The 24579-nt window shown below is 42.7% G+C and overlaps 1 protein-coding gene across 2 annotated transcripts in view; it reads right to left on the reverse strand.

Moving 5' to 3' along the window:
* Window positions 1–24579, reverse strand: part of FUT8 (fucosyltransferase 8) — a 94987-nt gene that overhangs the window by 18186 nt on the left and 52222 nt on the right. The window contains exons 6-7 of one of the 2 annotated variants that reach the window (XM_081164987.1): window positions 14868–15105; window positions 12292–12363 (exon numbers count right to left, since the gene is read on the reverse strand). In XM_081164987.1, coding sequence (XP_081021113.1) covers window positions 12292–12363; window positions 14868–15105 — 310 coding nt within the window. The remainder of the gene's footprint in view (window positions 1–12291; window positions 12364–14867; window positions 15106–24579) is intronic. The other variant, XM_081164988.1, reaches the window with a different exon arrangement.

Genomic DNA, 24579 nt, shown 5'->3' on the forward strand with positions numbered 1-24579 from the left:
TGAGCTTTCGTGTGCATGCACACTTCTTCAGATACACTGAAACAGAAGTTGCCAGACCCTTCTATATAGTGAGAAGGTGGGGAGGGGTATTACTCAGAAGGGTGGTGGGAATGGGAGATTGGCAGATAGCTGAGATGAGCCTGTTGACGACTCTTAACGACTGTAATAGGTCTTACAGGAAAAGGCAAGGGGTGAGAAGGTGAGAACTAACCTAAGATTAACACCTGGGCTGGAAGCACTACAGGAAGCCAGGAAAATTTAGAACTGCCCAGTAGATGCAAATACAATTTGTGTGCAAAGCACATACCACTTTGGCACCTGTCCTTATGTGCACATAAAGGTTTTCTTGCTCAGGGGCACATTTCATGACATTTAATAGCCTAAACACAGTGGGAGAAAATCCTCAGAACTTGGAACGTGTGTGGCAGTGGTGGTGGGCTGATACTTGATTGGTAAGAAGAGCTTGTTTCCATTTAGAGTGAAGAGGGATCTTCAGAGCCAACCCTGTCTAATAGTTTCGCCACCAGATCATAGGTCCTTACACTGCAGCATACTTCCTAAGTGCATTTTTGGGGTTGAAATGTGGTTGACTCTCATTATAGTGATAATTCTAGATAGATTTCCTTCTCTTTGAAGCTCAAATTCAGTAATTTTATCCTTCAAATTATAAATATTGGTGAATACCCTGTGGAGAATAGCAGTGGAGTCTGCACAGAGTACAGTGGTACCTCGGGTTACGAACTTAATTCATTCCAGAGGTCCGTTCTTAACCCGAAACCGTTCCAGGGCAAAGTTTGTAACCCAAGGTACTACTTCCGGGTTAGCGGAGTTTGTAACCCCCACATACCACTGTATTTGGGAGCAAGGGGAGAAATAAATTTGCTTGGTCAGAGTCTGCGGTTCTTGGAGAGTCAGGACCATGTAATTTACTTTTCATACTGACAGTCACTTTTACATCACCTAGCAAAGTGCAACTTTTGAATGACATGAACTTTGGAACTACACAAATCTTTTAGAACTGTCCAATTTCCCCCTCTGCCTGTTTTGGTCCTGGCTGCCCATAAAATAAAGCGCAGCTGGAGGCCTTGAGCTAGGAGCCTTCTCTCAGCTCATGCTGCTGTGTAAGGACCTATGAGCTGGTGGCGAAATGATTAGACAGGGTTGGCTTTGTGCTTGGCAATAGCTGAAGCCCCACATAGTCCTGACAAAACATGCATGCAATTGCAGTCAGGTAAACAAAATTAAAAAATTAGGATGATTTTAAGAAATCAGGAAATTGAAGGTTACTCCTTCTAGGGTTCAGATAATCAGGTTGGGAGTACAGTCATACCTCGGGTTGAATACGCTTCAAGTTGAGCACATTCGAGTTGCGCTCCGCGGCAACCCGGAAGTAACGGAGCGCGTTACTTCCGGGTTTTGCTGCTTGCCCATGCGCAGACGCTCAAAATGATGTCAGAAGCGGCGAAAAGCGACGCACGCGTGTGCAGATGTGCCGTCGCTAGTTACGTTTGCTTCTAGATGCAAACAGAGCTCCAGAACGGATCCCATTCATATCTAGAGGTACCACTGTACATGCTTCTGCAGTGAGTATTTTTTTTTAAAAAAAAAAGTTATATGCATCCTGAACAGTAGCTGAAAAATACAATCTAGTCAATTATCCACTCAATTAATATCCATTAATTGTCATGGAACAAGTTTTAGTTTTTCCATGGAACAATTAGACCACTATTATTGAGCACTAATGGAAAAGTGTTTCATTCCTCTTCAAACTTAATTGTAATTATCACATCTTACCATTGCAGTAAGTTCTCTTTGGAATATTTTAACAAAAACATTAATGCACTTCCTACTGCTAGGAGTATGAAGCTTAAATCTTCTTTCTTAATGCTATTCAGTCATGATGTAAACTTTTTCTCATGAATTTTTAGTATTTACAAGCCTACTGGAGATTTAATCAAATCGTAACTGCATGCTTACAGGCTCACAGCACAATCCTATATATGTCGACTCAGAAGCAAGCTTCATAATGGTTACTGGGGCTTGCTCCCAGGAAATCTGTGTATAGGATTATGATTTAAAGTGTTCCAATGCTGATTTTCTGATTGATCTTTAAAATAATGGCAGCATTGCAAGTGTGTGCTGTTGTCTATCTGCACAAGATCTTTATACATATCATACCTGATTTATACTTTATGTAAGACAGCGAGAACTCTTCTACTGCTTCCTCCTGCCACACTGACATAGGAAGAACAGGAATTGCAGACACAACCTTCATGCTAAGAATTATCATTGCAGAGCACAGAACTTCAGTCAAATTATGAGACGCTTCCCTTTTGTTAACCTTTTCAGTTGGAGACGCCCCACCAGCAGCTTTACACTATTAACACTAACACTGAATGCTTGTTCTTTAAAGAACAGATGAAAAGGATAAACTAATGTGAATGATTTAACACAATCGCAAATAGCTTCAGAGGTGCAGAAGAAAAAGCTTTTGCCTTTTATTCCATGTAGAAGAGTTTGGATTTGAAGAAGAGTTTGGATTTGATATCCCGCCTTTCACTCCCCTTTAAGGAGTCTCAAAGCGGCTAACATTCACCTTTCCCTTCCTCCCCCACAACAAACACTCTGTGAGGTGAGTGAGGCTGAGAGACTTCAGAGAAGTGTGACTGGCCCAAGGTCACCCAGCAGCTGCATGTGGAGGAGCGGAGACGCGAACCCGGTTCCCCAGATTACGAGACTGCCGCTCTTAACCACTACACCACACTGGCTCTCTACACAATAATTAAAACCATAAGAAGGTCCCTGCTGGATCAGACTAAAGATCCATTTAGTCCAGCATGCTGCTCTCACTGTGTTCTATGGGAAGACCAGAAGCAGGGCCCCTGATTCCTATCACCATGATTCACATAATGAAAAGCTGGGGGGGGGGATCTTTCCTACACAACACATTTTTTCAAAGTCTTTGATGGCAATACTGGTGAGAAAATAAATGAAAAAATCCTACACAGAAAGTTTGAATAAAGTCTTTTAGGGTTTTTATTTTCTCATTTATATGTAAGCTTTATTCTGCCATCATTTCTAATGAGCAAACTGTAGTTCATAAGCATCATAGGAACTGGCCAAGTAAAATAATTTAAATGCCTCTTATGATGAAGTTAACTTCACTTGTGTGAAGGAAAGTTTTGCCTCAGTAACCTCAGAACTCAGCTTACACACCTAGAGCTTAAAGCAAACAGGTATATAGTGGTCATATGGTAGACTCTATGTACTGGGACATTCGAAAGGCACTCACCAAATGCTCCTAGCGGTAATGCTATAATAGACTGGATTGTCTTATGGACTGGTAACTGATCAGCAGCTAGCTAAAATATAGAGAGAACAGGTTTATGAATAGTTTTCAGTTATCAATGGAAAAAAACAATGGAGTCTACTAAGTAATAATAATAGTAGTAGTAATAATAATAATAATTTATTATTTATACCCCACCCATCTGGCTGGGTTTCCCTAGCCACTCTGGGCGGCTTCCAATAAAACACTAAAATACGATAACCTATTAAACATTAAAAGCTTCCCTAAACAGGGCTGCCTTCAGATGTCTTCTAAAAGTTTTTTCCAGTAGCACCTTAAAGACCAACTAAAGACTTAGCTGGTCTTTAAGGTGCTACTGGAAGGAATTTTTTTATTTTTTCTAAAAGTTTGGAAGTTATTTTTCTCTTTGACATCTGGTGGGAGGGCGTTCCACAGGGCGGGTGCCGCTACCGAGAAGGCCCTCTGCCTGGTTCCCTGTAACTTGGCTTCTCGCAGCGAGGGAACTGCCAGAAGGCCCTCGGCGCTGGAACTCAGTGTCCGGGCAGAACGATGGAGGCGGAGACGCTCCTTCAGGTATACTGGACCGAGGCCGTTTAGGGCTTTAAAGGTCAGCACCAACACTTTGAATTGAGCTCGGAAACATACTGGGAGCCAGTGTAGGTCTTTCACTAAGGTTTTGTTTTAGGACTAGCATTATTCCAGTCCACACTTGGTTGATGTGTCATGCTTGGGGGGAAAAACTTTAGATGCTGCTAGTTTTAATTAATGGTTTTGAAAGTGTGTTTTGTTTTGTTTTTTTGTATATATTGGTTGGTTATGGTGTCTGTGTGTATAAGATCTTTTTGCAACCTGCCTTGTAAAAGCAATGTGCCCTGAAATGCTGATTAGAAATTCATTTAATACATACATTTAACTTATACCGTATATAAATAAACTAGTCAGGGTGAGCAGTAAGTATGAAGATGACACCAAATTATTCAGGATCGCAAAAAGTCAAGTAAACTGAATCACTCCAAAATACTCTCTCCAAATTAAGTGAAATGGCAACAAAATGGCAAACAAGATTTCAGGTAAGTGACACATAATGGAGTGGAAAATTCCAGTCAGCTTCAAGCCATGAAGGCACAAAAACACTCAGCATTTCCATTCCTCCACATGGCATTGTTGGAGGAAAGAAAGATCAGTCAAAAAGTCCATAGCAGTTTCCTCTAAAACAGGCTTCCTCAACCTCGGCCCTCCAGATGTTTTGAGACTACAATTCCCATCATCCCTGACCACTGGTCCTGCTAGCTAGGGATCATGGGAGTTGTCAAGGTTGAGGAAGCCTGCTATAAAGGATCAATGACACTAATATCTATGTCCCCCTCTGTTTTTTACATTTTGATTTGATCATCCACAGTACTTATACCGGTGCCACAAGTAACAGGAATACATCAGTGTTCAGTGTAAGGTTTGGGTGAATCTTGTGATGTGGTTATTACTAATCGGAATTGGTATGTTTTATAACTGCGCAAATCGGGGCCGTTTGAGCCAACTTCAGTTCACTGGCAGCTAGAGCTACTGGGTTGACCCAGGTTCCCTAGGAACTTAGTGTTCTGATGTAGTAATTGCTAATTTACAGTCCCTTAGCTCTTGAGTCTGGTACCAAAAACTCAAGAACACCCCCTTGCATTCCAAAATCAGTAGAGGAACATCTTGCAGTTGGGCCTGTCATGGGGTTCATCTTCTGACTAATTCTGGAAATTTCAATAAAACTCTGGGATTAGTTGAGGGCATGTTGTGCTGTCTCTGTGTGAACTGGTATAAAATATCTCTCCCTCACAGATTTCTTGCCCCCTGCCAGCCATTTGTCCTCCTGCTGCTGTGAAGTTATTGCTTGAGTTATTTCTGCTGGCTATTTCTCCTTGCCTGATTTCCTGGAACTGTGTTCAAGGCCAGTTTCGTCAAGCCACTTCTCACTGGGGGGCCTGGAAAGTGGTGGAAATAAGTATTTTAGCCTAAGCTAATTATTATTTTCTTGGTGTGTACCTGTACCGAGATTCAAATGTTCTTAAAATTCTAATTTGGCTTATCTTTAAAATTTTATCGTTGCATTGAGTTACAGGATCTTGTATTGCTGCTATAGACTTTTGGGTCAGTTATTGCAAAATTGGACTTCATGATTTACGGAAGGTACCTTTTCAGGGTTCCCACCCATCCTTTTGTAGTTGGAGATTTCAGGGGAGAAATTGCTGTGGTGCCTCTCCTCCCTTGTGAGTTCCTTGAAGCTAGTTTCCCAAAGTGGGGCTCCTGACGGTTCATTAATCTCAGCATGTGAAGGCAGACTACGTTTAGATGGTGTGTTTTTTTCAAATTGGGAACCCCCATATGACACTCAATTCCTATCTTTTTATGCAATCCTTCAGAACACTGGTGTACTTCCATTATAACATTATGCTTCTTTTAAAAAAAACAACCCCAAAACAAAACTACCGTATTTTTATTGGAATTTTCAATATTCTAACACTATATTGAAGAATTCACATTAGAACATATAACAGCCACAAGTAACCATGAAAGAACTATCAGGTCATACATCCCTTGTTCTATATCATTCATTTGTTAAAAAACAAAACAAAAAGATATACATAAATAGTGCTCAAGTTCATCTTCAAATTCAATCCTATGTGTAAAAATTTCACCTCCTGTGACACAGACATAAGTTTTTGTTCATTTTTGCTAAAAGGCAGCAAGCTTGTCCACTGGAAAAATTACATTGTCTTAGTGGTTTATAAAATTATCTACAACCCCAACATCCATAGCTTTTAAATTATAGCAACAAAACCGAGATTATCTTAATCGTAAGTGGACTGTAAATGAAACCTGCCTTTGACATTATGATTGTTTTGCAAGCCGGTCATAGTCTCAAAAGCAGGTTTCATTTACAGTCCACTTACCATTAAAATAATATCAGTTTTGTTACTATAATCCAATTCTCAAAATACAGCACATTACTACTTGAATTGGAAGGCATGGTATATTCTCTAGACTGTTCTTGAAAACACCAGCACACAAAAGCAAAAAAATGCTCTACTAAGACTTATAACATATTATTTCTACTGGAATATAATATAATTGTTTTTGAAATGCACTAAATTCTTTGCTTCATTATTCCTGCCGAGTAGACTGTTCTAAACATTTATTGTTGTTTTCAGCAAAAATGCATTTACTCCAAGCATTCATCCATAATATTCAATTCTTATATTACTGGCCCTATCCATTCAAAGGAATGGCTTTGACTTAATGTTGCAGATTAAGAATGGATTCTCAACATATCCTTAAATATTGGTTCAGAGCACCACTATTGTAGAACAGAAATATATAAATTCTATCCTCCTGTGGCTTCGCCTGAAGATAGGCAATAGTTTCTCAAAAAGTCAAAGGTGATGTGGTATAATACAAGCATTATTTCTGGTGGCATGCACATTCATACCACAATAGTCTGTAGTAAAGCCATTTTTCAGGTTTTTAGATGCTTCAAAAAATTACAAACCTGCTGCAAGAAGCAACAGTTGGGGCAAAATAAAAGAGCATATATACTACATGAAAGGAAGTGCCCATGAAGTGCCCTTCAATCTTCAAAACACTCTATTGTCTGCTTGTAGTATTGGAAATCAGGTTATGTCACATCACAGATAGCTGTTAGGCAATCTGATTGTTTATAAGTATTGTTATGGGAGGTACCCAAGACAGCTAACAGTAGTTATGTTTTGTACCTATGTTGCGATGTATTACTTAATTTTAGGATGAGAGATAAAGGGAAAAAATATTCCAAGTCATCAGTCACTGCTGTACATGCACTCCCCTCTGATTTACAAAGGCAACTGGCCCAATGAGCAAAACCAAAAGTTGACTTCAATCTACAAAGAGAGCATAGGAGCTCCAAAACCAACACTGCAAGTCTCCCCTTCTCCATTGCTATTAGAATGTCAAAAGAAAATAATCCAAAGTGTACCATTGTATCAACACACATAAGGGGAAGATCCATGGGCAATTTTGACAAATGAGTCAATCACCTGATGCCATTCATATAATGTCAGGTGCTTCAAAGTTCAAACTGCAGCTTGAACTCAAGCCAGGAATACAAAGAAAGAATTTCTTTTTATTGCCAAAAAACAGGCAGCATTTCTGTTATATCTGCTTTTAGCACTATGGGACCACAGAGCTAAGTTCTGAGAAAAGTCTGTGCCTGCTGCCTATTAAAGAGGAGACAGCCTTCTCTCCAATTTTAGAATTAATCACATAGCATTAAGATTAGAGATAATCAGTTATTTACCCCTGATCATAATGCTTAGATTAGCGATAACAGATCTGATATCATGTCAGGTGACAACTGTGGGCTGTAAGATATGGATTGTCCAAAATGACCTAGCAGGACACATTCAGAGGCTTGGCGGGCCCAATTAGGCTTGTTGGCTATATTCCCTACAATCGATCTACATGAAACACTTCAAGAGCTTGATATTCATGAGGTGTTTCCTCTAATTATCATCAATGTGAAGAGTACTTGACATCTAGTACCAGATACAGGTAAGCCTATCTGACATTTCATGTTCAGAAAGCTCAGTCCAGCACATAATGACATACCGTAAGTGAAAAGATCAGAGATAAAGCCACAAGTCATTTTGGTTTGTTTCTAGCATACAGGTTAGGAAAACTGGGGGGCTGTGTGTGATCACAGCATGTATTACTTCACATTGTAGGTCAACAGGCATTCCACATTAGAATAATACCTTTATTTCTGTGAGAAGAGCTTGGAAGGTCAGCATTCTGAAATTAGCTTTTAAATTAGCTTTTCAAATTACCTAGATCATGTGACAATATATTTTGTACATCACTATTCAAAATTAGCTGACCCTATACACAACTGGAACCTTTACCCCTTTTACTTGAATGGGTAAGTTCAAAATCCCTGAACTTTCTTGCTGCATTTCATCATAAACTTTTACAGCATATTTTTGAAATAAGATGTGCCATGCCCATCTGGACCCCACCACAGTTAGGGGTAAAGATGCATTAATTTGTATAGGAGTATTCTTATATTTTTCCATTTTCTGCTCCATGGGGCTGATAACATCTGTTCCTCCTTCATGTCTCATTCCATTAGCAGACAGTCAAGATTTTACTCTATACATTCCATTTATTTACAATATTTTAACCAATATTTATAAAAAGATTCCAGTGTGGTGTGACTAAAACTCATTTGCACAACCCAAGCAAAATTTAAAACCAGCAAATGTAAGACAAAAGGAAAATCTGAAAAACTAAAGCAGAAGAGGGCAAAATTCCCAAAATCTCTGAATTGAGCTAATATCCAGTAATGTGTTTGAATTCAGATGCAGAGGAACAGAGTATGGGAACAGCTGCAGGTATAAGCAGGGTTCAGCACCTCCATCTATACAATCCTTTAGCAATCAGATTCTAACCTACCAGTTTGTTTATTTAAAATAATTTACAATATATCCTGTTCTTCCTCCCCAAGGATATCAGTACAGCATGCAATACAAACTGAAAAACAAAGCACCACCAAACTCACAGCACGCTACAATAGCTTAGAGACCTTAAAGACTTGTAAGAAGTTTAACTGACCTCCTAAACATAAGCAGTGAAAAAGCCATACATCACGAGGGCTGGCCTGGATTACATAAACTGTCTGCTAGGATCAGAATTTAGATAGTAAAATGGCACGTTAGTGGCTCAAAATTGTACAAAGAACCAACTTGTCAACTGTTTAAGAAGGCACTTCTGCACTAGTTGCAACATTCCACTGTGTGTAGTACAGAGGAAGTGAAAAAAAATTGCCAACTATAACTAATTGGTTATGATGATGATGATGATGATGATGATGATGATGATGATACTCAGTTCCTCAGAAACCAACTAGTCCTACAGTGTGACCCAAGAGAAGTGATGAAAATCCAAAGAGGACTGTACATGTTTGCATAACTTTGCTGACTCTGCCCCAACCTGGTTTTGGCATGGTTTGTGTCAGCATGCTGATGCAGAGGAGGTCTTGCCTCCATCCAGGCTGGTCAACCCTCTGTCCACACCTGAACCCCACTGGGAATGGCAGGTGAAATGTTTTACTTTAGAAATGTTGATGGACTCCCATATAAATATACTTGTCTTTCTGGCTGTTTTATCACTTAAAGTTGATCAACAGATCTAACCATAACTGCTGTCTTCTCAACTCTCTAGAAATACCCAGCTTGAACTTCATAGGAAAAATCCCAAGATTCTTTGCCAGAAGACTACAAAGTGGGGTGGGGGGGTGCTACCTCATTAAATGCTGAAGGATTACAGTCAAATACCCTATTAGAATTCATGCTATTTCCCTTAATACTAGAAGTGATTTAATTAGCCACTGGAATACACACAAATGACTAGTGTACATAAATAGAAAAGACATCAACAATGGCACTTAAAAATAAAAATCCTCTTAATACACAGATAAACCGCTTAATTATTTTCACACTAGGTAACTATATAAATTGTTTCATCCATTCCAGGCTTTGAACATATTTAAATAATTACTAATCAAAATTAATTAAAATTTTCCAACAGGGACAGTTCAGTTCATTAGTATGAAGATAAATGCACTACACTCTGCTTGATAGGAACAAACAATTTAGTAACTGCTGTTTAATGTCATTGACTGCAAGTTAACACAATGAAAGAGCACTGCATAAGGAATATAAATACTAAAACAAATTTTAAAGGAGTTCTTAATTTTTGTCCCTTTGCATACTTATTAGAAGGGCCACTTACCATATCCTCAATGGCAGTCATTGAAGACTGGTGCAGACTCAGGGGAGCCAGGTGTCCTTACCCATGTGGCTGCCGGCACTGTTAACAATCTTAGCCAGTTGCAGGGTGCTCTGGGAAATCCCACCAAAACTTAAATTCAAATCGGCCAATCGTGGCCAGTCTAGGGGGAATGGGTTTGGAGGAAGACCTGGAGGAGCCTGTCTTCACTCAGGTCCACTTTCATACCTTACATTCCTGCTGTACTGTGAGTGGGCAATGCACTCCGCAACGGACCATGGGATAAGTTTTGTCCGGAGGCCCAGACATGGACTAACAGGCCACAAAACTTCCCAAATGGCAGCCTAGCAGGTCTTCCCCATTTGATCTGCATCATGGGGGGATCCTTTAACCCAGGATCGACCATAACGCACAATCAGCAAGCAATCAGGCTAGGCTGATTCAGGATACATATCAAGGGCCTATTGCCAAAAGCCTTCTTACATCTTGTAATGAATAAAGTTGTGGCCATTTTAATCCCAAACTGTTGCCCTGTCTTTATTGGTAATTACACACTGTTGGCCACCAGTGAAGCTGGGCTCACTGCCTCTGAATTCACACTGCTCTTGTCTACATAGAAACAGCAAAAGGAAACTAATGGAATGTGCACTGGCATAGATCATTATAACTATTTATTGTGTGCACAAGTTAAGTCGAAAAGTTTTATTACTTCAAAGAAACAGGAAGAAAGAAGAAAGAAGTTAATATATTTGAATATGAATACTTCGCTTTCAGAGAGCGGCAAAACACAATCCCACCCACCCCCATGTTTTGAAGTTTCCCTTGCAAAATAGATTTTGAGTGACAAGAGCTGACGGGAGGAAAATATCTCCCACTCAATTCAATGGAGAAGAAAAACACACTTTAAAAATGCCCCTTTGCACTTCCGGGCACATTGTAGAATAAGAGATTGGGGGTGGCCCTAACCTTACACCTAAACTCAATCACATCAACACCTGTCTATAAACTCCAGACAGGAAGCTTGAAACGACAGTGCACACAGCACAAGACTATCTCTTTCCAGTTGGGTATACTTGAAGCTCTGGTGATGGAAGGTTTGGCATTTCCCACAAAAGTCCTGCCTCAGAACACAGAGAAACTTGAGCACACTGAAAACACTTCTCAAACTATAACGTTTCAAGCTACACTGCTTCAGAACTCCAAACACAAGTACTCAACATAACTGGGGCATCTTCCTGTCACGATTAATTCATGCTAGACTTTCTTAGTTGTGCAAAGGAAGATCTTCAACTATGGGTCCTTTAAGGTTAGGCTACTGTTAGGCCATTTTTGGTGCAAAAAATAAAATGTTGCTCAGGTTGCATCACAGGGATTGAAGAATACAAAACTGAACTAACTGCTAGGTTCTACTCTTTTCAGAGGGAGAACACCTAAGCTTCTCTGCCCCTGATGTTTTTGGTGCCTTTTTGTACCAAGGACAGCAAAACAAATCCTTTTAGCAATTCCCACATTCCATCTTAAGACTGTTACAAACCCTGCCATATAATTTAATCACCTGTGCGGTTAGGGGAGCAGTCTAGTAAATAACTGCTTTCTATTTGTGTTCTTGTTTGAATTGTGCAGCAGTTCATTCAGCCCAAAATAAGAGAGTAAGACTCACTAGGACAATAAGGCACTCTCTGCAGATGACACTCTGCATGTGCCCTGGAACTTCATAGTCCTGGAACTTCAATCAACAGATGAATGGACAATGAATGGATTCACTATAATTGCACAGACGAAGCAAACCTGAGTATACCACTGGCTGCCCTCAGTGAAAGATTACTTGTTCTCATGGGATTGAGAGGCCAAGAACTCCATAAGTATGCTAATGCATAATTTTACATGTGATCATTTGTCAGCTGCCAACACAAGCTCAAGCCACCATTTGCTCTCCATTAGCCCTGGTGAGAACAGAAGCCTCTTTCCAACTGGCACTAACCCAAATCACTAACAAGCAAATCACAAACAAGAGGGAAATGTTATCAGTCTGAAATTATGAATTCAATACAAGTTGCATGTTGTTCACTCACTCCAAATCATCTTTAAAATGAGTCTCTCTCTCTCTCTCTCTCTCTCTCTCTCTCTCTCTCACACACACACACACACACACCACACAGACGTGTTTATAACCTTACATGTACTGATGTTTCGCAGTTGGAGGATCCTGCAGTCTAATTCAGAGAGTCGAATCGAACCTGAAACCGAACCTGGAAACCGGTTCAGAGAGCGTTGTTTCAGAGAAGCAGCTAAATCCAACTCTAAAGTATCTCAGATTCCTTGACTCATATTGAACTTCTCGAAACAAACCAGTAATTGGCTCAAAGTAAGTAGTTAATTATCAAGTACTCAAGTAGTGTAAAAAGGTGTTTCTGAAAGACTTCCTGCAACTTTGGGCCAAATTACATGCAATGTTCAGGCTCATTCACACTTCCTTTTGTGCCCTGTGTCAAGGCAAAAGGTCTGGGCTTTCCAAGTCTGTCTGATTGATTGATTGATTGATTGATTGATTTTTGTCCCAGCACTTTCCCCAGAAAACCCCACATTGTACCACTGAATTGGAGCAAACAGCAAAAGGCTTTCCCCTCAGATTGCTGTTTGTAACAATTCAGTAGTAAAAGCACTGGGACAAAAACAAGCAAACCATTCCATCACCGACCTGGAAAGTGCAGACTTATGACTAGAAAGTGCAAAACAAAGGTAAGTTTGGATGACCCCTTAGTCGTGTATATCTGCTCTAAAACAAATCAATGGTCTTTTAAACTGAGGGTATTGTTTTTTTTTTGTTATTTATAGAATCATCGAATCGAAAGGGACCCAAGGGTCATCTAGTCCAACCCCCTGCAATGCAGGAATCTCAGCTAAAGCATCCATGACAGATGGCTATCCAATCCAAAAATTATGCCATATATTTTTGTATTTTTATATTGTAAACCACCCTATGACCTTCAAATGAAGGGTGATATAGAAATTTAATAAATTAAAAATTAAATGCAAAGTGTTTGGGAGCAAATAGCATGAGACCTGAACCAGACCAGGACCCTAATGTGCAAAGAATGTGGCTTTAACCCTTTGCCCTCCCCACTGTGGGCTGATACAGATCAGGGTCCCTGCACCCACAGTTTGTATAACCAAAAACCACCCCTTTTGGGCAATGCAAATTTCAGGTGTGGTGAACTTGATCTAGATCAGGCTGCAGTATGTATTTGTGAGGGGGGGGGTTAGAGCCCCTATTTTCTCTACCAGGATCCCAATCTGATTTAAGCCTCCACACTGGCTACTGGTCAAAACAAAAACAAAAAGACTCCCTTCAATTATGGATTGAACTATGTGGCTAATATCACTTTGAAGTGTGGCCCTAAATAAGAAGGAAGGAAGAAGCCAGGATTCTAAGACTGGAACATTTGTTAAGGAGAAACAAAAAGCTACAAGTCATCTAACTAAAACATAGGTCAATCTGGAACTCTTATATACGCCAGATAAAGTATTCAGTGTAACTGATTTTCAACCAAACACCTGATAGTTCAGATGATAACCCAGAGCTACTTTTTGAACAAAATTCCAAGAGGAGAAATTTCATCACAGCTTTTTATCAACAAGATCAATCTCTGCAGAAGTAAAACTATAAAGTATAGAGGAAGCACAATAAAATCAGATCCAAACAAAGATCAGACAACCAAGATGTTTACGCTGGTATATCTAATATGCTTTTAAATATTTGCTATGCCATACTAGGCTGAGATTCCTACCCATATCTCTTAAACTGTTTATATATAAACAGCTCTCAGCCATGTATTTCTTTTGTGCAATAAGTGACCCTTGTTTTGATACAAATGAATACAGAAAGGCTCTCGCCATTGCCTTTTGGATTCCAGCCAACATGCCTAATATAGCTATTCAATTAGAAAGAGAATAAGGGTTGAAGGCTAGCCTAGATACTGTTGATAACATGACTGGCTACCAGCCAAAGTTTTTTTTTTATTTTTTAAAAAAACCCAGACGACATAACATTCACTGACGGTACACATCTTCTTTTCAAATGATGTGACCAAAACGGGATATCTCTTGTATGCTCATCTGTGAGCTTCCCAAGTTCATCTGATGAACCAGAGTTAGAGCATTGGACTTCAGTCTTATATCACAAGGCTTAGCTTCATGAAACAGTACCTTAGATCATTAAAAAAACCTCTCCATTCTCTACTCTTTTGACCAGTAGATTATCTAAATTGCTATGAGAAGAATGATACTACCCAGAGTAGAAGGTCAAACGCTAAATAAGCAGACTTTTGCTTGTTCAATGGAACATCCCCCTTCCTCTCCTCCTCTGTGCCCTCCAAATCTGACTGAAGGGGCTCCCCAAACCTCTGAAACAGATTTGGGGTGTGTGGGGAGAAAAAGAAAAGATTTGTTTCGCAGGCAGAGAAGTCCATTCACACACTGTTGAATACAACTTTCTGTGTCTGAGCAATTGATAAAAACATCAGAACAACCAATTAAGCATAGGGCGATCTGAGGAAATTCTTGAACCGCCTGATAATATTCATTTTTCTTCTTTCCATTGCTTTTCTTTATTTCCTTACATAAATTATCTTTCCTCTACAATGGAAAGGCAGACTGGGTCCCAAATGGTAATTGGGACTGAAATGTTATCAGATTTCTCTTAACATGCCCCTTATGCAAGAAAGAAAAATAGCTGTAATGAAATGGGACTTACCTGACCAGTGCCCAGTAGTACTTCCTGATCTGTCTGTGCATGTATCACTCACTGGCCTAAAAACAGTCTCCCAGCCTCCGGTAGCATATCGCCAGTTCTGAGATTCCAAAATTAGCGTCCTTTGAGTACCATATGCAATCATGAAGCAGTAGACTACATGATGAAGTTGGCAACCATAACCACAGCCTTTGTTGATATTACAAACTAGTTTCTTGGCTTTGCTACAATCCTTAGGGTTCTACAAATAAGAAAGTAGACATGAAGACATTATAGACACAAAAGAAATAATTTTTTCAGAGCAAATGAGAACTATCATAAATTATATAGCAATTATCATAATTCATATGCAGATACAGGAACAGACTTCTGCTCCGTCAAAATTTTATGCACATTCTTCACTAAGCTAATATAAAATAAAATGATTTTATGATTTTAAAATACTGTTTTATTTCTGAATTCATCAGAATTATAACTTTTGGTCTCAATGCTCACGTGCCACCAGTACTGCTTTGAAAGTGGAATGTTCCCCTTTGCAGATGGCTACTTTCCAAATTTCTTAGCTTGCTTCAGTGAACATGCATAACCACCCACCCATCCTACTGCAATTCTGCCTGTATTGTTAACACTAAACAAATGTTAATTGTTCGTATGTTAATTTTTATATATCAAGGACAAAGAAACAGATGTATGAATAAAAAGACAAGTCCAGGAGACCAAAGAGCTTTGTGGCTTAAAGACTAACACATTTATTGTGGCATAAGCTTGAAATTTGTTAGTCCTTGAGGAGTCTCAAGAATCTGTTCAGCAGATACAGACCCGGATGCTACCCTCTCTGGAGACTATTACAGTGAAAGGTCCAGGAGAGTAGTAAAACATACATGCACATACTAACATTCTCTCACACACATGCACAAATGCAGATGGGCGCGCACACATCATAGTTTTCAAAAAGGACGTTAAGGATCTGATGTATAATGGAGGGGATTACTTGAGTTTGTGGCCACAGAGAGGTTAGGCTGGCCTCAACTAGAGCCAAGGCTTTTTTGGCTGTGGCTCCGATCCGGTGGAACACTCTGTCACAAGAGACTAGGGCCCTGCGGGACTTGACATCTTTCTGCAGGGCCTGCAAGACAGAGTTGTTCCACCAGGCCTTTGGCCAGGGCACAGCCTGACTCCCTCCTTCGGCAATCTTCACGGAGCTCTGGCCCAATGGTTTTATAATGAATGATTTTAGAGTGTTGTGTTGTACTGTTGTACTGTTTTATTGTTGTTAGCCGCCCTGAGCCCGGCTTCGGCAGGGGAGGGCGGGATATAAATAAAAGTTTATTATTATTATTACAACATGAAGTGAGAATTGGTTTAATCAAAGCTGGAGTTGGATCAAGGAGACCCAAGCTCAAAATCCCAATCCAACAGTGCTGAGATCAAAGTTCTCTGAAAAGAACTTTTGACTTAAATTTGAGAGCGCAAAACTCCTAAACTGAAATCATTTTGTTATCTCTCCTTTCCCCCATTATTTTAGTGTTGTTGTTTATGGAAACAGAGGTCTTCTCAGAAGCCACTGGTGCCAATATTTTACTCAGAATGCTTGGAAACTGCATCATTTGATAGCATCGGGGAGCAGAGAGTAATAATAATAATAATAATAATAATAATAATAATAATAATAATAATAATAATAATAATAATAATAATAATAATTTATTATTTATACCCCGCCCATCTGGCTGGGCTTCCCCAGCCACTCTGGGCGGCTTCCAAAAGAATATTAAAATACTATAATACATCAAACATTAAAAGCTTCCTGAAAGAGGGCTGCCTTCAGATGTCTTCTAAAAGCATGGTAGTTGTTGTTCTCTTTGACATCTGGTGGGAGGGTGTTCCACAGGGAGGTGCCACTACCGAGAAGGCCCTCTGCCTGGTTCCCTGTAACTTGGCTTCTCGCAGTGAGGGAACCGCCAGAAGGCCCTCGGTGCTGGACCTCAGTGTCCGGGTAGAACGATGGGGGTGGAGACGCTCCTTCAGATATATTGGACCAAGGCCGTTTAGGGCTTTAAAGGTCAGCACCAACACTTTGAATTGTGCTCGGAAACATACTGGGAGCCAATGTAGGTCTTTCAAGACCGGTGTTATGTGGTCTCTGCGGCCGCTCCCAGTCACCAGTCTAGCTGCCGCGTTCTGGATTAGTTGTAGTTTCCGGGTTGCCTTCAAAGGTAGCCCCACGTAGAGCGCATTTCAGTAGTCCAAGCGGGAGATAACCAGAGCATGCACCACTCTGGCGAGGCAGTCCGCAGGCAGATAGGGTCTCAGCCTGCGTACCAGATGGAGCTGGTAAACAGCTGCCCTGGACACAGATTTGACCTGTGCCTCCATGGATAGTTGTGAGTCCAAAATGACTCCCAGGCTGCGCACCTGGTCCTTCAGGGGCACAGTTACCCCATTCAGGACCAGGGAATCCTCCACACCTGCCCGCCTCCTGTCCCTCAAAAACAGTACTTCTGTCTTGTCAGGATTCAACCTCAATCTGTTAGCCGCCATCCAACCTCCAACCGCCTCCAGGCACTCACACAGGACCTTCACCGCCTTCACTGGTTCTGATTTGAAAGAGAGGTAGAGCTGGGTATCATCCGCATACTGATGAACACCCAGCCCAAACCCCCTGATGATCTCTCCCAGCGACTTCATGTAGATGTTGAAAAGCATGGGGGAGAGGACAGAACCCTGAGGCACCCACAAATGAGGGCCCAGGGGTCTGAACACTCATCCCCCACCACCACTTTCTGGACACGGCCCAGGAGGAAGGAGCGGAACCACTGTATAACAGTGCCCCCAGCTCCCAGCCCCTCAAGATGGTCCAGAAGGATGTTATGGCCGATGGTATCAAACGCCGCTGAGAGATCCAGCAGAACTAGGAAACAGCTCTCACCTTTGTCCCTAGCCCACCGGAGATCATCAACCAGTGCGACCAAGGCAGTTTCAGTCCCATGATGAGGCCTGAATCCCGACTGGAAGGGATCCAAATGGTCCGCTTCTTCCAGGCGTGCCTGGAGTTGTTCAGCAACCACTCGCTCAATCACCTTGCCCAAGAATGGAAGATTTGAGACTGGGCGATAGTTGGCCATCGTGGCCGCATCTAAAGATGGTTTTTTAAGAAGCGGTTTAATAACCGCCTCTTTCAGCGGGTTTGGGAAGGCTCCCTCACGGAGGGAAGCATTCACCACCCCACGAAGCCCATCGCCCAGTCCTTCCTGGCTAGCTTTTATAAGCCAGGATGGGCAAGGATCAAGGAGACAAGTGGTTGGTTTCACTCGTCCAAGCAGCCTGTCCACTTCCTCGGGGGTAACAGATTGGAATTGATCCCACACAACTTGACTAGACAGGACTCTAGCACTCTCCCGCCCCGGCCCTGCTCCCACGGTGGAGTCTACCTCTTCTCGAATCTGAGCGACTTTATCTGCAAAAAACTTTGCAAAGTCATTGCAGGAGATCATGTGGCCCCTACTGGGCCCTGATGGAGCAGGTGGTTCCGCTAAATTGCGAACCACCTGAAAGAGTCTCCTGCTGCTGTTTTCCGCAGATGCAATAGAGGCGGTGAAGAAAGTCTTCTTCGCCGTCGCTATCGTCACTTGGTAGGCTCGACATTGAGCTCTAACCCGTGTCCGGTCAGATTCAGAATGGGTTATCCGCCACCGGCGCTCTAGCCGTCTCAACGATTGTTTCATTGCCCTCAGATCCGTGGAAAACCACGGGGCTGTCCGGGCTCCATGCAATCGGAGAGGGCGCTTTGGAGCCAAACAGTCAATAGCCCTGGTTAACTCCACATTCCTGCGGGCCACCAGGGAATCAGCTGAAAGGCCATCAACATGGGATAAAACATCCCCTACCACTCTCTGGAAACCATTTGGATCCATTAAGTGGCAGGGGCGGACCATCTGAATCGGTCCCGCCTCCCTGCAGAGGGGAAGGGTCACGGAGAAGTCCAGTTGCACCAGGAAGTGATCTGACCATGGCACTTCTTTGGTTTCACTTTTACTTAGTGTCAGATCACCAACATCCATAGAGGTGAACACCAGGTCTAAGGCATGCCCGTGGCTATGAGTTGGGCCAGACTTATTCAGGAACAGCCCCATGGAGGCCATGCTTTCCACGAAGTCCCGAGCGGCCCCTTGTAAGGTCATGTCAGCATGGATGTTAAAATCCCCTAGGACAACCAAACTAGGTGTCTCCAGGAGAACATCCGCCACGACCTGAAGCAGCTCGGGCAGGGAATCCTTGGTGCAGCGGGGAGGTCGGTACACCAATAGGAATCCTGTACTGCCCCTATTGCCCAACTTCCAGAACATGCACTCAGAGAACTGGGCCTTTCCAATAGGACGCCTGGTGCAAACTAATGACTTCCTAAAAATCACTGCAACCCCCCCCCCCCGCCCACAAGGCCTGGGTTGCTGTGCGTAAGAGAAACCTGGTGGACAAGCAGCGGCAAGGATGGGCCCATCTGCTTCATCCAACCAGGTCTCTGTCACACATGCCAGGTCAAATCCTCCATCCACAATCAGGTCGTGGATGGCAGAGGTTTTATTCACCATTGACCTGGCATTGCACAGCAACACTTTCAGGTCATGTGGGTTTCCCTTGTTGATTCCAGTATCCTTCCCGTCAGGACCAGACCTGGAGGCAGGGATAGTCCTCAGACAACGACTAAGCCTGCTTCCTCGGTAATGACATGGTCTGGTCTTAGCGTAACTCCTCCTCCTACCCATGATCACTGAGATTGGTTGTCCGAGTGCATCCCCCCCTGTGGAACCTGCCCCAGCCATTTTGTTTGATGGGACCCACTCCCAGGCAGCCCTGACCCCTCCCCTTAAAATCAAATTAAAGCCTATACAAAAAACAAACTAACAGAACAATAAAACTATAAAAACAAAAAACAAAGTTACAAACACAACATAATTAAATTACAGTGGTACGTCGCAAGACGAACGCCTCGCAAGACGGAAAACCCGCTAGATGAAAGGGTTTTCCGTTTTGGAGGCGCTTCGCAAGACGAATTTCCCTATGGGCTTGCTTCGCAAGACGACAGCCCATAGGGAAATATCTGGGACAGCGGGGGAGCGCAGCGCGTCTTCCCCACTGTCCTCGGACCTCCTCCGAAGCCGGGCGGAACACCCGCCCCCGCCGCCGGGCTTTGGAACGGTGCTCCGAAGCCGGCCGGGGGGGAGGGAACACCCGCCCCCGCCGCCGGGCTTTGGAACGGTGCTCCGAAGCCGGGCGGGGGGGAGGGAACACCCGCCCCCGCCGCCGGGCTTTGGAACGGTGCTCCGAAGCCGGCCGGGGGGGAGGGAACACCCGCCCCCGCCGCCGGGCTTTGGAACGGTGCTCCGAAGCCGGGCGGCGGGGAGGGAACACCCGCCGCCGGGCTTTGGAACGCTGCTCCGAAGCCGGGCGGGGGGGAGGGAACACCCGCCCCCGCCGCCCGGCTTCGGAACGCTGCTCCGAAGCCGGGCGGCGGGGCGGGAACACCTTCTGAAGGCGGGCGGGGGGCGAAAGTCTTTGCTCCCCCCTGCCTGCCTGTCCCGGAGGGCTTTTGAAGGCAGGCGGGGGGAGCAAAGACTTTCGCCCCCCCGCCCGCCTTCAGAAGAGGTCCAGGACCTCTTCTGAAGGCTGGCGGGGGGCAAAAGTCTTTGTCCCCCCTGCCTGCCTTCCCAGGGGCTTTTAAATCGCCCCGGACAGCGGAGAAGTCCTCCGCTGTCCCGGGGCGATTTTAAAATGCCGCCCGCCAGCATTTTAAGATCGCCCGGACAGGGGAGAAGTCCTCTGCTGTCCCGGGGTTTTTTAAAATGCTGGGGGTGGGAAGAAAAGCCCTTGTTCCCCCCCCCCCAGCCTTCAGAAGAGGTCCGGGGACAGACTGTCCCCGGACCTGGTCTGAAGGCGGTTTCCCTAGGAACGCATTAATTGATTTTCAATGCATTCCTATGGGAAACCGTGCATCGCAAGACGAAAAACTCTCAAGACGAAGAGACTTGCGGAACGAATTAATTTCGTCTTGCGAGGCACCACTGTAAACAAATTCCAACACCCAGCTAAACACCCACCCCACACACCCGAGGCCTCCCTGGAGCCCCATAAGCTGCGGAGGTGAGTATGGGGCCCGCCCCCAGGCCCAAGGTGGCCAGCAGCGAAAATGAGAGGGAAGTACCACTCTTGCAACGAGTTATGTGCTCCCTAAAATTTGATGGTCTCCCCTTTGCAATTGCCAAAATCCATCATTTGTGAATGGGTTAGAATTACCATGCAAATATAAGGCTCAATGCTTGACCTTGAGCAAGTTACCATCTTTCAGCATAACCTAGTCTAAAACACTGCTATGAGAAGAAAATTGAATAAGTTTTCTGGGGAAGGCAATACAAATGGGGTATTAAATAAATCAAGTTAAAATCAAAACAAATATAGGCAGTAATTAAGAAAAGGAAGTCTGGTTGATTCGGCTGTAGTCATGGACTTCTTGTCCTTTCCAGTTCTTCCTGGGTGACACTTTAAAATCCAACTGTTCATTTAACATTTATCTGCCTTTCCTGCACCACCTATCCTCTTGTCTACAGTCTGTTCTCCTCTAAGGCACAAGGTACAGTGGAACCTCGTGCTACGTACCGTCCTCCTTGCAAACGTTTCAGGTAACGAACTCCGCTAAACCAGAAGTAGGTGCTCCTGGTAGCAAACTTTGCCCCGGGGTGCAAGCGGAAGTCGCATGCCGGAGGCGCACGTGCAGCGGAAGACCCCATTAGCGAAAATGCGCCTCATGTTAAAAACGGTTTCAGGATAAGAACGGACCTCCGGAACAAATTAAGTTCGTAACTGGAGGTACCACTGTACTGTGTCTTTGCAATCCCACTTTCTATTGCACATTATACCCACCCCCATGGAAATTTGTACCAGGTCAGAGACATGTTTTTCACTTCCTACAAAAATGAACCGAGATGGATTATTACCAACATGACTCATTTTAGGGAGCCATACTTCACATGGCATGGTGCATACTTTGCATACAAGAAGGTTGCATCTCAGGTAGAGAAGAGATGGGATTCCTTTTGCTGTGTGCTTTGCATTATCTAATTGTTTGTGTTAGGTTGTTTAACAATACTGTATTGTTTCTATTTATTTTGTTCCATATTACTTTGGGTACTATTGGCAAAGTGCCAGTTTTAGAAAATTAAAAGTTTTAAATGCATAGCCACACAATCAAACACAATTTTCATGACTCAAAGAAACATGTTAATAACCTTCCCCAGACATTTCATGATTCTTTGCACATACCAGAATCAGTGTACAAGCACATACCAGTGAAATATATACACCAATGTAGTACAGTATTTTTAAAATACTTTCTTTATTGAAAAATAAATCCCCTAGCATAAAATCCCCTGGACCTACATATCTGAAATTTAGAAGGGTTAATCACTCTATTGGGGGCTATCTTTTCTTCTAATTTGATGTACTCATGTGTAAAAACCTAACAGTTGTGTCTGGTTTGGTTTCCCAACGCAAGTGAATGGGACTACAGTGGTACCTTGGGTTAAGTACTTAATTCATTCCGGAGATCCGTTCTTAACCTGAAACTGTTCTTAACCTGAAGCACCACTTTAGCTAATGGGGCCTCCCACTGCTGCCGCACCGCCGGAGCATGATTTCTGTTCTCATCCTGAAGCAAAGTTCTTAACCCAAGGTACTATTTCTGGGTTAGCGGAGTCTGTAACCTGAAGTGTATGTAACCTGAAGCGTATGTAACCCAAGGTACCACTGTACAATATTTGGATTACTAGATCGCTCCAAAGCAAATCAGGGCCAGATCTAGATGTGGACCACCAGATGTTGAGCTATGTCCAGAAGTCATATCCTAGGAAATAGTGTTCACTACTGACCTTGATGTTACCCTGTAGGTGGTCTTGTAGATCAGTGAAGTATGAGGTTGGTGTTGGTCATCAACACTACGGGCTCTGGCAGTAATTAGCATGTATTAGCTATGTTTTAGTTGCTGCTGCTTGTCTATGGTTTGCATCCAAACTGAGTTCCACTTTGACAATAGGACTTCCACTTCCTGTCCTCCTCCCTGCAGCCTCCCACATGTTTTAGAAGGTGGGGGACCCTCCACAGCAATTCTGGGGAAGCACGTGGTGCTGTAGGGGGAGAGGAGAGGAAGAAGTCCCATTATCCAAGCAGATCTCCATTTGTGTGATGCTGGATTCAACGTTTTTATTATTATTTCTAAAAAAAAATTATTCTTTTTCTTACTGATTTTAAATGTTGCTAGCTGCCCTGAGTGGTGAATAAATGGGATATAATTATTCTATAATAAAATAAATACCAACTGCAGCACTTGAAAGTTAACTTCTTTTTCAGGTGAACTTCTTTTAGATATCTATCTATTTTAGATATATTTTAGATATCAGATATCTAACACTACTCATTGAAATGCTAAGTTTATACAGAATGCTTTCTCCCCCTTTAAACAATTTAAGAGAAATGCATGTTTTTGAATGATCATGTATTACAACAGCAACAGGAAAGCTCTGGCCTACAGACCTGATTAAGCCTGGCAAAGATGCCAACTTTGTTCACAAGGCTGTTTCCCACAAAGCATGTCTACCTGTCCCACACCTGACATCAGATGTGATATGACGTTGGGGGGGGGGGGCACAGGTGAAGACACAGCTGCAAGTGCACAATCAGGAGCATTAAAAACCACTCCAAACTGTGCATTTGCAAGGCAGGCTTGCTGTCAGCGCTGATGAGCTGATCAGCAGATCAGCAGTGAGAGAAAGCCTGTTGGGATCAGCTTCGCTACCAAGTTTCCCATGGTTACTTCAATCCTTGGCTTTTCTTTTGCTGCATAATTCGCTATGCTACAAAGGAAAACTGGGTTGCCTTTTGTCATAGTAACATCAGGTGACTGACAGCTGGGCAGGCTCTGGCCAGCTGCTGAAGTGGCACAGCAGGATTGGGGGAACCCACGATCCAGCTCACTGACTGTATCTAGTTTTCAACGTGTTTTAAGGTATTCACATGTATTCTATTTTTTTAAAAAAAACTTAAGCAAAGCTTTTAGATTATATGAATGTTGTTCAAGTAAGCAGACTTGAACATTTTTCTAATATTTTCTAATCAAAATTTTCTGCTCAAATGCTACTAAAAGAACTTTTCAGATCTTTATACAATGTGAAAATTAACATGTATAGGTTCAGTTTTATTTACTGAATATAAACGAAACAAATACACTCTGATAACCATTTGTTTAAGGCACTGAAAACTACAAATTCAAAATTCTGCAGAGAACGTACATTATGATACTTCAGTTTTGCAAGAACTCAGATTAATGAAGAGAAAAAGAAGACTATTAAATTGTATCTGACACTGCTCGTGCCATACAAACAATATAAGTGAACCAGTGGTGGCATCTGCTAATGGAAGGGAAGAGGAGGAAATTTCATGCCACCTTCTACTTTGTTCAGGAAGGTTTCCCGACTCTCTGGAGCTGATTTTCAGGGGCACTGGAGACAGTAGGAGGAAATGGCAAAAATAACCTTTCCTCTTCCATTACCTGATGCCTCAGCTGGATCACTTGCATTGTTTGATTGCTTTGGCCCAAGCCCTTCCATGAGCACAAGAATACCAAATGGATTCCACCCATAATGAATTGATATTTAAGTAAAACTGAGCA

This window comes from Podarcis bocagei (genome assembly GCF_964188305.1).
Source record: "Podarcis bocagei genome assembly, chromosome: 1".
NCBI lineage: Eukaryota > Metazoa > Chordata > Lepidosauria > Squamata > Lacertidae > Podarcis > Podarcis bocagei.